Source organism: Mobula birostris, chromosome X (genome assembly GCF_030028105.1).
Source record: "Mobula birostris isolate sMobBir1 chromosome X, sMobBir1.hap1, whole genome shotgun sequence".
NCBI lineage: Eukaryota > Metazoa > Chordata > Chondrichthyes > Myliobatiformes > Myliobatidae > Mobula > Mobula birostris.
The window spans coordinates 69,178,433-69,193,054 of NC_092402.1; the positions used below are offsets into that span (position 1 = coordinate 69,178,433).

Sequence of the window (14,622 nt, forward strand, 5' to 3'; positions counted from 1 at the left end):
GGGATCTTTGTTTTTATTCAGTAACATGCTGTGGACATCACTGGCAAGGTCAGCATTATTGCCCATCCCTAACTACTATTGAGGTGGTGGGGTAAACCACTTCCTTGAACCATTGCTTCCACGGTGTCATTGCAAAGGGAGTTCCTGCATTTATACCCAGCAACAATGATAAGGACCAGCAATATATTTCCAGGTCAGGATGGTGTGTGACTTGGAGGGGAACCGTCAGGTGATGGTGATGGTCCCCTGTGCCTAGTGGCCTTGTTTTTCTTGGTCATTGATAACAGGCTTGGGAAGTGCTGTTGAAAAAAATCCAGGTGAGAGAATCCAACAAAGCTTGTGGAGCATACACACGGCAGACATAGTGTGCTGCTGGTGGAGTGAATAAACTGGTAGCTGGTTGATGGCATTCCTGTCAGGTGGGCTTCTACGTCCTGGATGGTGTCACGCTTCTTGAGTGTTGTTGGAGCCACGCGCATCCAAGCAAGTGGAAAGTGTCCCATCACACTTCTGGCTTGTGCTTTGGAGATGGTGGAAAGGCTTTGGGATCTCAGCAGGTGTGTCATTCACCATAAAATAACTAGCCTTCAACCTGCTTTTGAAGCCGCAGCATTTATGTTCCAATAGGCAGGGTCAGACTACTTAATTATCATAGGAAATACAAAGAGAAAATTAAGACAGAGGAAATACAAACAGAAAATACCTCAGTAGGGTAGGTTGTGCCTATGGAGGGAGAAGCAGTCTAATGGCTCAGTTTGAAGATTCTTTGTCAGAACTCTTTCTCTTTCCACAGATGCTACCTGATCTGCTGAGTGGTTCCAGCATTTTTGTTTATTTCAGATTTCTGGCATTTACTGTTTCATTTCTGATTTTCGTTATCCAAAGAGCTGTGAATATAATTGAACATTGTATAATCCTCAGGGCCTGAGGAAATTTTGGGGTAATGTTCTGGATCTAATACAATTTGCCTCCAATAATTACAACCATCCCAAGTCTAAATTGTTTGCCTAGTGATGAAAAACAGTGATTGTAGCATTAATTCTGTGGTCATTGCTTTTCACCTTCTGAGGAGTCTCCTTTAATCCATAATCTCCATTTTCCAAAACAGGATTTGTTCCATCTTATTTTGAATATTTACATAATATTACTTCCCTCTTCTGTTACAGTGCCTCCTCTGTATCTTTCCCAGCTTCTTTTAGTATACACGGTTGCAATCTTGGAATTTTATTCTTTTTGTTTGTCTTGTTTGAGGTATCACCCTCCCTTCAATCTAAAATGTTTTAATATCTTCAAACGCCCTGTCCATGTTGCTACTGCACAGGTGAAACCTGAGACTCAGTAACTTCCCAATTTTTTGCCACTTCTTTGACATTACTGTGGGTTCATCACACACATCCCTCTCCCTATCTTAATAGCTTGAAATTTATGCGGCTGTATATTCGTATTTTGACTTACTTCTGCCTTCAAAATGCATTGCAAACCGAGGATGGTGGAAACAGAAACTATTAGAACATGCTTGATGTCCTGGGATGAAACAGTTAATACAATGACCAACTGGCCAAGTCCCTCCCCCAGATCCAGAGCCCCTTATAAATACTTCATTCTGAGCAATTAAATTTGGGGAAACATTTGAGGAGCTGGGAGATAATTTCATCTTTTTTTTAAATTTTTTTCTGTTATTTTGTAATAGTCTGCTCTTTGGAAGATCGGGATCATGTGGGAGCTGAAATCCATCGCCTTTTGGAGGGCAGTGTTTGCAGAATTTTTTGCCACCATGCTCTTCGTGTTTTTTGGACTGGGCTTTACGATGCGATGGTCTCCGGGCCCCGTGAACGTGCTGCTGGTTTCTCTGGGTTTTGGCTTTGTCCTGGCTGCCCTGGTACAGGCTGTGGGACATGTCAGCGGGGCGCACCTCAACCCGGCTGTTACCTTCGCTTACCTGCTGGGGGCGCAACTGAGCATGTTCCGCTGTGTGATGTACATAGCAGCTCAGCTCCTCGGGGCAGTGGCAGGGGCAGCTGTGTTGTTCGGGGTCACCCCTCCTGCTGTACGGGGCAACCTAGGGCTCAACACGGTAAATATGTCTGCAAATAGTACGCTATAAAGGGAGTTAAAGTATGATCTTGTACAAACTAAAATCTTGTTTTGAAAGCCAATATTAAAGTTTGAAGCAAAATGATAAACGTCTTGGAAAATCATGTATAAAAATAGTAACAAAGGTAATTAGTAAATATAACGAGTGTAAAGGTGTAGAGATTTATAAAAATTACTTTTAAAGGATATCTATATAATAGGCTTGAGATAAAAATATAATAGAGAATGAATTGAAGCAGCATTAATACATTTTAGTAAGTGATGGGTTACATTATTCGGAAATGATTGTCGGAAAGGTGTGTCTAAACTTTGGGACTTAAACATTTACTAAAGTTAAGTAAACGAGAAGCTAAATGACATTACTTTCGCTGGGAATTAAATGGATTAAAATAAACGATATTGTTCCAAGAATATAAATCATTTCGAATTTAAGTTCCCCATATTAATGAACCCTTTAAAATGGCTGGACAGACGAATTGGAAATAACGTGCTATTATTAAAGTACTTTTCAGTGGCTTATTCCCAGAATTATTTATTTGCGGCGCCACCATAATTTAAGATTAATAAATAATAATAATGGGGAACAGGAGTCTAGAATTTTCCCGCGTTGAACTCCTGGTCATTAATTCCATGAGATTTGTTGAACGATGTCAAGTCAGATCGTGTATGCAACGTGAAAACTGAGGAGATAAAACAAAACATGAAGGGTCGTAAGGTTAATGAAAAAATTATCATTTTCGTTTTACTTAGTCTTCATTTAGTGTTCTGTATTGTTTTCGGAAAATAGCCGACTACTTTTGAAAAGTGCTTTTGAAAACTTTCTGTACAACTGCAACTTAATCTACAGACCAATGTGGCAAGGGTAGGAAATTTTATATTTATAGTGCAAGATCTGGTGGACTTTGAAAGGTTTGTTGCTTTGGACTGGTTCTGAGCAGAATATTTATCCGAATAATCCAAAATGGTAGATTTCCCATCAGCTTAAAGGTATGTTCATTGGATTTTTAGCAGTAATTCGTGTTAAGTTATTTTCTGTCTCAATTCGTATTCAATATATTTTTAAATAGGTGAGGTTTTGTTTGGTTTATCACTTTTACTTTGCGTGTTGACCTAACAAGGAATTTTATTTTAACGTTCTGTGTGGTAACATTTTCAGAGATTTAAAAACTTCTCGAAATGTGTCGCGACTTTATGTAACTTCCAGTTTGCATGAGAGTTAAGGGTTAAACTTTCGATTTTCCGAACATTTGTTATGCTTCTAAATTGCGGGTGTCAAACTTGGGGAATAACATTTAAAAGGAGGAAAATGGCAAAGCTCACTCAGCTGTGATTTCACGGTTGTCCTGCAGATACAGCTTACCAGGGTTCAAACGCTCCGTGTCTACAGTGTGATTGATTGCATTCTTAGCTATAGTGATTGTACTTGGGCTATAAGTTGTGCAACTACAGCCCCAGACCTTTAAAGTTCAGCAACATCAACGCACGAAAGGATGCCAGCAGTTAAAATGGTAAATAATCTTCGTGATTGGGGAAACACGTTAAGACGGACGCCCCTCTAATATTACAGGTGCCAAACCTATATTTGAGAATTGACTCTTAATACGGAAGGGTACAAACACCCCTCCCAATATGAGTTCAGAGCGAAGAATAACTATCTGTTAGTAAATCTAGACACCATATTATGAGGGATCTTTTTTTTTTGTTGTTGCCCACTGTTTACACCACAAATTATATGCTTCAGTCACTCGGTCGAGATCGCGATCTCGGTCGTAATAACTTGGGGAAAGCTCATATTGTTGCAAATAGAATTACACTTTGTCTTGCTCCAGAACAAACAAGTGGAGAAGCACGAAAGGCATACCATGGGTGTGCTATAATATTTTACAGTTAGAAATATGTACCTAGCTGGCAGCTATCGCTTTTAGAATTTGCGTTTGATTTAGGGTGAAGTAAAGAATAAAATTTTAACGGTTTCTGACTGGACTGGTTTATATGAATATACCCAATGTCTGTGATTCAGGGTTGCAACCGTATTCCATGACATAAAAATGGCAAAAAAAAAATCCTCGCTTGCAGCCGAGACTTTATTGCTGGCATATCTTAGTTTCGCTGTCAATTATGGCACTGGCAAAACAATCCCCTGCGCTAATTGAGCAGAGTTCTCAGTATGATCTGGGCCACACTTCTCATCGAAAACAGAGGGAACAAGTCACCGATCTTGTTCCTCTTTAAGTATGGCTGTTGTGTGCAAACTAGCAAAACAAACTAACTAGTCACAGATGTTGTTGCCTGTGGGATGTTGCTGTGCGCAAAACACCACGAAAACAAGGTGGTAATGAATCTTGTAGTTTGTGGGACTTCCTATCTGCAATACATCAAAGTAAACGAACGGTGGGGCATTGTGGTTGCTAGTGGTGTCCAGTTATGCGCAAAACATTGCCAACAAAGACTAAGTGTCCGCTGCTCAAATATTTTGTGGATCCTGCTGTGCGCAAACGTCACCAAAACAGGGTTACCAAGGCTGCTTGTGGGATTTCGATGAGCGCAATAAAAAAAATTGGTAAGATGAATTAGGTGGCCACTAATTAATTTTAGCGAAACTTTGCTGAGCACAGAACATCGCCAAGATGGACTAGGTGGCCATTAATTACATTTTAAACAGGGGTCTTTGCTGTGTGCAAAACGGATTGGATATCCATCGTTTTTTTCCGTTACATCTTTCTGAGCGCAAAACCACCGTAAAAAGAGTCTTTCTGGTTATTGCCCTTATTGTTGCTTGTGGGATCTCGCTGTGCGCAAAGCACCACCAAAGCAGGCTAGGTTGTAATTGATCTAACTTCTCTTGCCCAAAACAGAATATCAAATCTAATACCTTTGACTATAAGATATGGGTTGCAAATCACTAGCAGTACATTATCTCGTCACTGAGTCATTGCTGACTTGTGTGTGTGAAACTAAAACCAACTGAGAGATAATTAAACTCTTTTCTGCTTGCAGGAATCCTTATATGTTCAAACTATTGGCAAAAGACTTTGTACATTGACCATCTTGTCCTCTGTGGAATCTAATAGAAATGTGATGTTGCATTTATGTAATGTTGAATGAAGTCAGACTACTGTATTTTAAAGCATTTTGAGATGTATTTTTGAGCACTATCTGTTAATGATACTCTGCAAAGATGTAACCAGGAATAAGTATTTTATCCAAGCTTTATATATTGAGTGACTGAAACAGCTCTTTCATGGCTACTAGGAATAATGGCTAAAATTCTTCCTTCTCCTCCCCAGGATTCACATACAGACTCATCACTATTACTTTAGATGACTACCTAAACTTCAGTTAATGGTGACATACTATCACCACCAGTCTTCCAAGAAATGGATACATAATTTTCTGCTAGTCTGTCAAAACCAAAATATAGTTCAGAACAGCTAGCCAGGGCTGCAATAAATACCTGTCACTTGCCTTCCTTAGACTAAATATACAGTTGGCCATTAGTCACCAGGGGCTACAGGCAAAATCCACTATTTCCATGACAGGGCACAGTTGTGTATTTTACTGTATTGTACTTTACTGTATATTGCAAAGCAATGCTTCAATAGATCACTAAGACTTTAGACCTTTCCAAACATGCAATTCAGCACCAACTAGGTATTATGACAAATGGGACAATACCCAAAAATCATTTCCAATATGAAAAGTTAAAATTAAATAATAGTAATGAATTAAAATACAATTTAGTTTTAGCAATAAGTTGCAGACATAAGAAATATGTTTTGCCCTTCTAAGTAGACACATCAATTGCATACAGCATTTGAAATTCCTCTTCTAATTTTGTGCCATAGTAATGCATTCAGATTAATATTATTACAGTAAGGCATGTTAAGATATTTCCTAATGCATCTGTAGTGTTTTACATCCTCAAAAAGGCCCATCTACCTGTTCTGGTATTTCAAATATTGCTATCAATCCCATAGCACTCTTCAAAGACAAAGAGGTCCCACTCACCTATCAACTTTCTTCCTCAGACAAACTTCATCAAAACCAGATTAACAACTGTTGTCTATGGCATTCTGGTGTACAGATTTTACTGTGCAAACTCACTATACAGTGGTGCTAGAAAGTTTGTGAACCCTGTAGAATTTCCTCTATTTATGCATAAATGTGACCTAAAATATGTGAAGATCTTCACATAAGTCCTAAAACTAGGTAAAGAGAACCTATTTAAATAAATAACACAAAACATTATATTTGTTCATTTATTTATTGAGAAAAATGATCCAATATTCCATGTATTTGTTGGAAAAATTATGTGAACCATGGCTTCCAGTAACTAGTATGACCTCCTTGTACAGCAACAACTTCAACCAAATGTTTCCGGTAACTGTTGATCAGTCCTGCACATTAGCTTGGAGGAACTTTAGGCCATTCCTCCTTACAAAATTGCTTCAACTCTGGGATGTTGATGGGCTTCCTTGCATGAACTGCTTGCTTCAGGTCATTCCACAACATTAAGGTTAGAACTCCTTCTCGGCCATTCGAAAACACACATTTTCTTCTTTTTAAACCATTCTGCTGTTGATTTATTCTGGTCTTTTGGATCATTTTCTTGTTGCATTATCTGACTTCTATTAAGCTTCAAGTGACAGACTGCTACCCTGACATTCTCCTGTAAAATGTCTTGATACAACTTTGTTCCCTCAATGGTTGCAAGCCGTCCAGGCCCTGAATCAGAAAAGCAGCCCGAACCACAATGCTCCTTCCACCATGCTTCACAGTTGGAATGAGGTTTTGGTGTTGGTTTGCAGTGCCCTTTTTCCTTCAAACATAGCAATGTGCATTTCTGCCAAAAAGTTTAACTTTTATCTCATGTCCACAGAACATTGTCCCAGAAGTATTGTAGTACATCCAGGTGGTCTTTTGCAAACTTGAGATGTGCAGCAATGTTTCTTTTGGGGAGAGCAGTGGTTTCTTCCATGGTGTCCTTCCATGAACACCATTCTTGCTCAGTGTTTTTCTTATAGGGACACATGAACAGAGACTTTAGCAAGTTCTAGAGATTTCTGCAGGTCTTTTACTGTTACCCTTGGGTTCTTTTTCACCTCCTCCAGCAGTGCATATTGTGCTCTTGGTGTGATCTTTGCAGGATGCCCACTCCTAGGGAGAGTAGAAACAGTTACTGAATTTCCTCCATTTGTAGACAATTTCTCTTACTGTGGACTGATGAACACTCAGGTCTTTAGAAATGCTTTTGTAGCCTTTTCCAGCTTCATGCATCTCTACAATTCTTCTTCTAAGGTCCTTGTTTTGATCGAGGCATGGTGTACATAAACAGATCTTTCTTGAGAAGGGCAGGCTCTGTCAGTAACCTGACTTTGTCTGCCTTTTTTGTAAGGCAGGGGCTCTACAACCCACACCTCCAATCTCATCTCATTGATTGGAATATCTGACTCCATTACCCCAGAGGTTCACATACTTTTTCCAACAAATACATGTATTATTGGATCATTTTTCTCAATAAATAAAAGTATAATGTTTTTAATGTTGTTTATTCAATTTGGTTTTATCTAGTCTTATGACTTTTGTGAAGATCTGATCACATTTATGCAGAAATAGATGGCTCACAAACTTTCTAGCACCACTGTATGTTTTGCAGTTTTATATTTTTGAGTAAAATGATGAACAAGGAAAACATAATTTTCATATTTATTTGGATCATTTCAAAATTCCAATTCAACTTGGCATTGATTTCTTCCATGCACTGTATAGACAAAATGCAGAAGACAAATGAAGAATTAGATTCTTAAGTATGGTTAAACGAAGAATTAGATTCACAAGGATATTATGTGTTGTTAAATGTGAAAATTTAGCGCATGCACAGAAAACAAAGGAATTCTTCCTCAAGTGTTGTGTGGAATGTACAGGTAAACAGAAGTGAGGTGGTGATTCAGAGACCAGATGGGAGATATAGTAAAAGTTTGCAATTACTTGGCTAAATTTCATCATTGATATAATTCAATTATAGGATGTTAAACTTCCTCAATGCTGAACAAAAGCCCAGTTTATCATTAAATATATTATTCAAACATTGAATTCACAAACTTAAATATTGACTTTTTTTTAGAAAGGTCATAATTCAACTAATTTCCCAGTGGGAGGTAGGTGAAAGCAATATTTTTAAATATTTACTTTTATCCCAAATATTGCTTCCTTCTCCCTGAAATCTTGACCTATCACAAACTACACACACAAAATGTTGGAGGAAGGCAGCAGGCAAGATACCATCTATGGAAAAAAGTACAGTCAACGTTTCGGACTAAGACCCTTCAGCAGGACTGCAAGCTATTAGCTTTCCTATTTGAAACACAGAACAGCTCAATACAATTTCACATGAATATGGTTCTACATCTCTGAACGATACTTAAGAATTACTTGCCACTTTCATTGCAATGCAAAGCTATTGTTTGGAAAATGAAACAAAATCACTTGAAGGTCAAGACATTATACTGTTAGGCAAAGTAGCAATAGCATCAGTTTTACTCAGATACTTCATGGTTTCAAAACTGGAGCAACTCCATTCTCCAGCCAGCAAATAAATGCTTTGAAATTGGGTTGTTTCATTAAATTAGTTGTCATGTTCCTGAAGTAATAACACATAATGAAGTCATGACACAGTAATGATCCCTCTCTTAGCCATTCATTGCAAAGTGTGCACATTTACATCACATAGTACCCAGTAAATCTGTGGGTTGAGATGGCATTCAAACACTATCATAAGCTCAGATCCAGGAACGAATAGTAAAATCTAGAATTAAGTAGAATCTAAAGAATAGTATTGGTTTTTGACTTTTGTTAGCAGACAATTATATCTCCAGAAATGCCTGTAAATACAACCCTTTAGATTCCTTTCTGATCTATTGTTGCCATTTCTAATAGCAGTATTGTTTTTATTCTTTAGCTGCATGCCGGAGTGGGTATTGGCCAGGGCACAGTCGTGGAGATATTCCTTACTCTTCAGTTTGTCCTCTGTATTTTTGCCACAACAGACATTCGCAGAAATGGATTCATGGGTTCAGCAGCCATGATTATTGGCTTTTCACTCACTGTAGGTCACTTCTTTGGGGTAAGTCTGGAATTTTCACTTCATTTGCCAAAGGACTAAGTTTGGTGTGGAAAATGTACTTGGCTCTAGACTAAAAGGTAACAAGCGTTCCCCTAACAGCTGACTTGCAAAATGTGACTCTGTGTTGTTGCCACATCCAGGCTAGGAAGATGTCCAGCTGAGATGCTCAAAATGGCCATGAACCCTCAGAGCAGGAAGGGTTTATAATTAAGCCTTACATTGTTAACCTTCATTCAGCAATTCCTACTGGAAAGTACAAACACATAAACATGAAGCAAAGACAGACACCACCTCTCTGTGATTATTTTATGTGCATTGGCCTCTTTAAGGCACTAGTTTTAATTGATTATTTTTACCCTATCAAACCACATGTCATTGTCACTTTGCAAAATTTACCCAAAATCAGAATAATTAGCCTGAGTCCAGATCATCACAAAAGATACAATGACTGATTTTCGTTCAGATCAACCAGCATTAAAAGGATCATTGTCACCTTGGTATGAAACCAATTTCATTGCTGTTTAATGAGCAAGGCTGTAGACCAACAACTGGGAACTGATTAACCTAAACAGAATGACTTTAGCCCGCACGAATCTCCATCTATGCTTAAATTTGTCGGTTCTTAAGTTTCTGTGAGTTACACATCAGGTCTGGAGTAATAGGTCTTCTATTGTCTAATAAACCTGGGCAAGAACCCCTTTATAGTGGAGATCAGAGATCCTTAGACACTTAAACTATATATGGGTGCCTAAGACTTTTGCATAGTACTGTATTTGTCAATGTGGAGCAGAGTGCAAGTTTGTAAATCTGGCAGGACAAAAGGATGTTGGGAATAGCAAGGGTGGAGCACCGCGGGAGGGGTGTGGGACAGGTGGCAGAGAAGGGGTGCTGGGGCAGGGGGTGGTGTGGGCCAGTCCTAAGACAACAGGGAAGGTCATTTGATTCCAAACAATTGTTTATTGATCATTACAGAATCTCTCTCTCTGGTGATTTCTACTCCTCCCCTCTCCCCAACCACAATTCCCCTCTCCCTTCCCCTTTCCACTCTCAGTACACAATAGAGACCCATTTCAGAATCAGGTTTATCATCACTCATAGAAACATAGAAAATAGGTGCAGGAGTAGGCCATTTGGCCCTTCAAGCCTGCACCGCCATTTATTATGATCATGGCTGATCATCCAACTCAGAACACCGCCCCAGCCTTCCCTCCATACCCCCTGACCCCCGTAGTCACAAGGGCCATATCTAACTCCCTCTTAAATATAGCCAATGAACTGGCCTCAACTGTTTCCTGTGGCAGAGAATTCCACAGATTCACCACCCTCTGCGTGAAGAAGTTTTTCCTAATCTCGGTCCTAAAAGGCTTCCCCTCTATCCTCAAACTGTGACCCCTCGTTCTGGACTTCCCCAACATCGGGAACAATCTTCCTGCATCTAGCCTGTCCAATCCCTTTAGGATCTTATACGTTTCAATCAGATCCCCCCTCAATTTTCTAAATTCCAGCGAGTACAAGCCCAGTTCATCCAGTCTTTCTTCATATGAAAGTCCTGCCATCCCAGGAATCAATCTGGTGAACCTTCTCTGTACTCCCTCTATGGCAAGGATGTCTTTCCTCAGATTAGGGGACCAAAACTGCACACAATACTCCAGGTGTGGTCTCACTAAGGCCTTGTACAACTGCAGTAGTACCTCCCTGCTCCTGTACTCAAATCCTCTCGCTATAAATGCCAGCATACCATTCGCCTTTTTCACCGCCTGCTGTACCTGCATGCCCACTTTCAATGACTGGTGTATAATGACACCCAGGTCTCGTTGCACCTCCCCTTTTCCTAATCGGCCACCATTCAGATAATAATCTGTTTTCCTATTTTTGCCACCAAAGTGGATAACTTCACATTTATCCACATTAAATTGCATCTGCCATGAATTTGCCCACTCACCCAACCTATCCAAGTCACCCTGCATCCTCCTCACAGCTAACACTGCCACCCAGCTTCGTGTCATCCGCAAACTTGGAGATGCTGCATTTAATTCCCTCATCCAAGTCATTAATATATATTGTAAACAACTAGGGTCCCAGCACTGAGCCTTGCGGTACCCCACTAGTCACCGCCTGCCATTCTGAAAAGGTCCCGTTTATTCCCACTCTTTGTTTCCTGTCTGCTAACTAACTCTCCACTCACACCAATACCTTACCCCCAATACCGTGTGCTTTAAGTTTGCACACTAATCTACTGTGTGGGACCTTGTCAAAAGCCGTGTATGCCATGAATTTTTTTTTGCTGCAGCAGTACAGTGCAATACATAAAATTACTGTAGTACTATGCAAAAGTCATAGGCATCCTAACAATGTATATGTGCTAGAGTTGCAAGTCGCATCTGGCTCTGCCCACCTCTCTGTGATTACTCTCCATTTCCAGCTCATCCTGCTGCCTGGTGTAGAAAGTTTTCTTTGTTGGCTCTGAATTGTTGGGATGGTATTTTGTAGTTCTCAAGAATACAACTGAAGCCAGAGTCAGAAACACAGTCAAAAAAGTCAATTGTGATCCTGTATGAAGAATTCAGCTTAATTAGCAAAAGGTTTTATGTTCTTTAATATTTCCATGCATACTGTTGACAGATATTTTAAGCTCATGGCTCTGAATACTCTATTGGTGATGAGTAGTAATCAGTACTGCTTCTTAGAAATTATCTGTTAAAACTTTTTATGCATTCAATTATGTCTGATCGGAATTATAGCATACCACATTGTTTTCTCCAGCTTTATTACACTGGATGTGGAATGAATCCAGCAAGGTCCTTTGCACCAGCTGTACTCACTAGAAATTTTGGAAATCACTGGGTAAGCACAAACTGTATTCAATGCAAACCAAGTGAGCAACTGAACAAAGCTCATTTACAAAGAAATGAAAACATTAAAGGTGCTTGTAAAATGCACCAACATTTCTTCAATCGCCACACATAAACAGAATCTTTCAAGTTAGGAACTATGGGGTTTTTGTACCTCAAGGATATTTTTATAATTAGTAGATAACAGATAATTCAAATGCAGCTAAATAAGTTCAAGTTCTCCTGTCTGATCATACATTCTGCTTATTTGTAAAGCACTTTAAAAAGGTTAAAAATTGTCCATAATTCTTAGAGATCTATCAGACTGTATATGCTAATTATAAGCAAGCCTTTCCCATTTTTAATAAAGCATGCGTCTTTTAGCATGCCCTTGATTCTAAAGTAATCCAAAACACTATCTTAGAAGGTCAAATGTCCTTGTCCTAAGCTGCAGGTTTTAAAGAACTGACACATTTAAAAAGCAGTATCATTTATAATTCAGCAGAAATTGGCTTTGTTATCAATCTCTAAGAACAGAGATAAGGATGGCTGTGATGGGAACTGGAAAGCACTCACTGAGCACTAACAGGTGCTTTAAAGTAGTTATTTGCTCACTAACTTTTTTTTTGAATAGATATAAAGTTCCATTGCAGCAGGTTGGATCCTACTGCAGAAGTTGCAACAGGCAAATACTCAACAATGCTGCAAGTGTATGTCAGGAAACTTACTTGCTCTGGGTGAGGGAAGGTACAAGGTATTGTCCTACTTTCCATAGCTATTCCTGTCCAATTTTCTATCAGACTGATGCAGTTACATATCATTGCTGCATTTTGCCAAACTTTCTAAGATCTGTTTGAGATGCTGAGCATTGTGTTGCTTCTAAACATCAAGCTCAATATTTCAAGTTGAATTAGCTCATCACAACTGGGTGTCAAATATCCTCAGACTTGGGATACCAAAAAAAAAGTCTTTTCTTCTTTCCTTCGCGAAGTAGGCCCTTTGAGCCTCACCGCCCCAGCAATCTCCGACAATTCCAATTTAACCCCAACCTAATCACGGGACAATTTACAATAACCAATTAACCTATCCAGTACATCTTTGGACTGTGGAAGGAAACTGGAGCACTCGGGGAAAACCCACGCATTCCACGGGGAGGACATACAGAGACTCCTTACAGAACAGCACCAGAATTGAATTCCAAACTCTGCAACGCCCAGAGCTGTGATAGCATCATGCTAACCACTACACTACCATGGTGCAATATTTACTACTGGTGACTCTCGTAGGAAAGTGTAGATGGGCATATACAAAATCCTCTATTTATGGCCTCAGGCTGTAAAGCACTTTACAGTCAAAGTACTTTTAAAATTCAATTACAGTTATAAGATAGGAAACTAAGCAGGCAATTCATACAAACATCAACACAATAATGACCCAGATACTGGCTTATAGAGATATTGACAGCTGAGATAATACCCCTGCCTTTTTTTTGAAAAATGATATAGATTTGAAAGAGCAGATCTGATATCATCTGTTCCTTCAGATGAATGTCTCACCCAAAAGACACCTTCAACAGAGTAGAACACCCAGAAATACTGCACTGGAGCACCAACTAAGATTTTCATACTCCGGTCTCTTCAGTGGAGTTTGTATTGTCCAGATGCAAGGTTGCTATGAACTGGAACGTTTGTAACAGTTGGTGAAAATACATATGTTGAATAACTTTAGGAACTGGCTCATCTATGATGTATCCCTGAAGAAATAGCCAGGTTGCTTAGATTCATACATTAAGATATTCACTTGGGTAAGGTTCAGGTGGGACATTAGGACCTATGGAATCAAGCACTGTCTCAGTCACAAGCCTTAGGAGGAAATGCTCATTTCTAATTAGTTAACACCATGTTGTTTTTCACTTACGTTATTTATGTCAATTATGTCTTTGCAGGTATACTGGGTAGGCCCTCTGATAGGAGGTTCTATTGCAGCTCTGCTGTATGATTTTATCCTGTTCCCCAGAATGAGAGGGATCACAGAGAGATTGGCTATTCTTAAAGGAGCTCATCCCCTTGAAGCTGATGGACAACAGGAACCTCGGAGTGATCCCATTGAACTCAAAACACAAGCCTTATAAAAGTAGTTTTCTCTTTAAAGAAAGTAGTCTACAACACAAGATCTATCCTATCATCACAAAGATATATTGTGAAATTTTCTGTGTTTTTACTCAAGGTGTGCTTGAAAGAATATGAATGCTGTCAATGTCCCTAGGCAGGAAATTATAATATCTAAATTACAGTACAGATAAAAAGGAATTAAAAAAAACAAATGGAGATCAATTACTCAGATATTTTCAACATTCTAAGATTCTTCAAGTTCAGGGTTTGAATTTCATTAATTGGAAAAATATTATATATAATCATATTTTACAAAAGTTAAATTGAAATTATAACCTGCTATCTTTAAAATACTAATTGCACATGCTTTAATAATATAATGGGCTGTTTTGATGGGACAAAAATATATTTTTAAGTTCTTTAAGTTCATGAAAAACGTAGGCAAGTTTACATTTTACAGCAG

The 14,622-nt window shown here is 39.0% G+C and overlaps 1 protein-coding gene across 1 annotated transcript; it reads left to right on the forward strand.

Annotated features, from left to right (window-relative positions):
• The first annotated feature begins 1,714 nt into the window (after positions 1–1,714).
• On the forward strand, positions 1,715–14,179 carry LOC140191811 (lens fiber major intrinsic protein-like). Its single transcript, XM_072249604.1, has 4 exons — positions 1,715–2,074; positions 9,053–9,217; positions 11,981–12,061; positions 13,994–14,179. Exons 1-4 carry the CDS (start codon positions 1,715–1,717, stop codon positions 14,177–14,179), a joined length of 792 nt encoding a protein of 263 aa, XP_072105705.1.
• Positions 14,180–14,622: the final 443 nt, after the last annotated feature.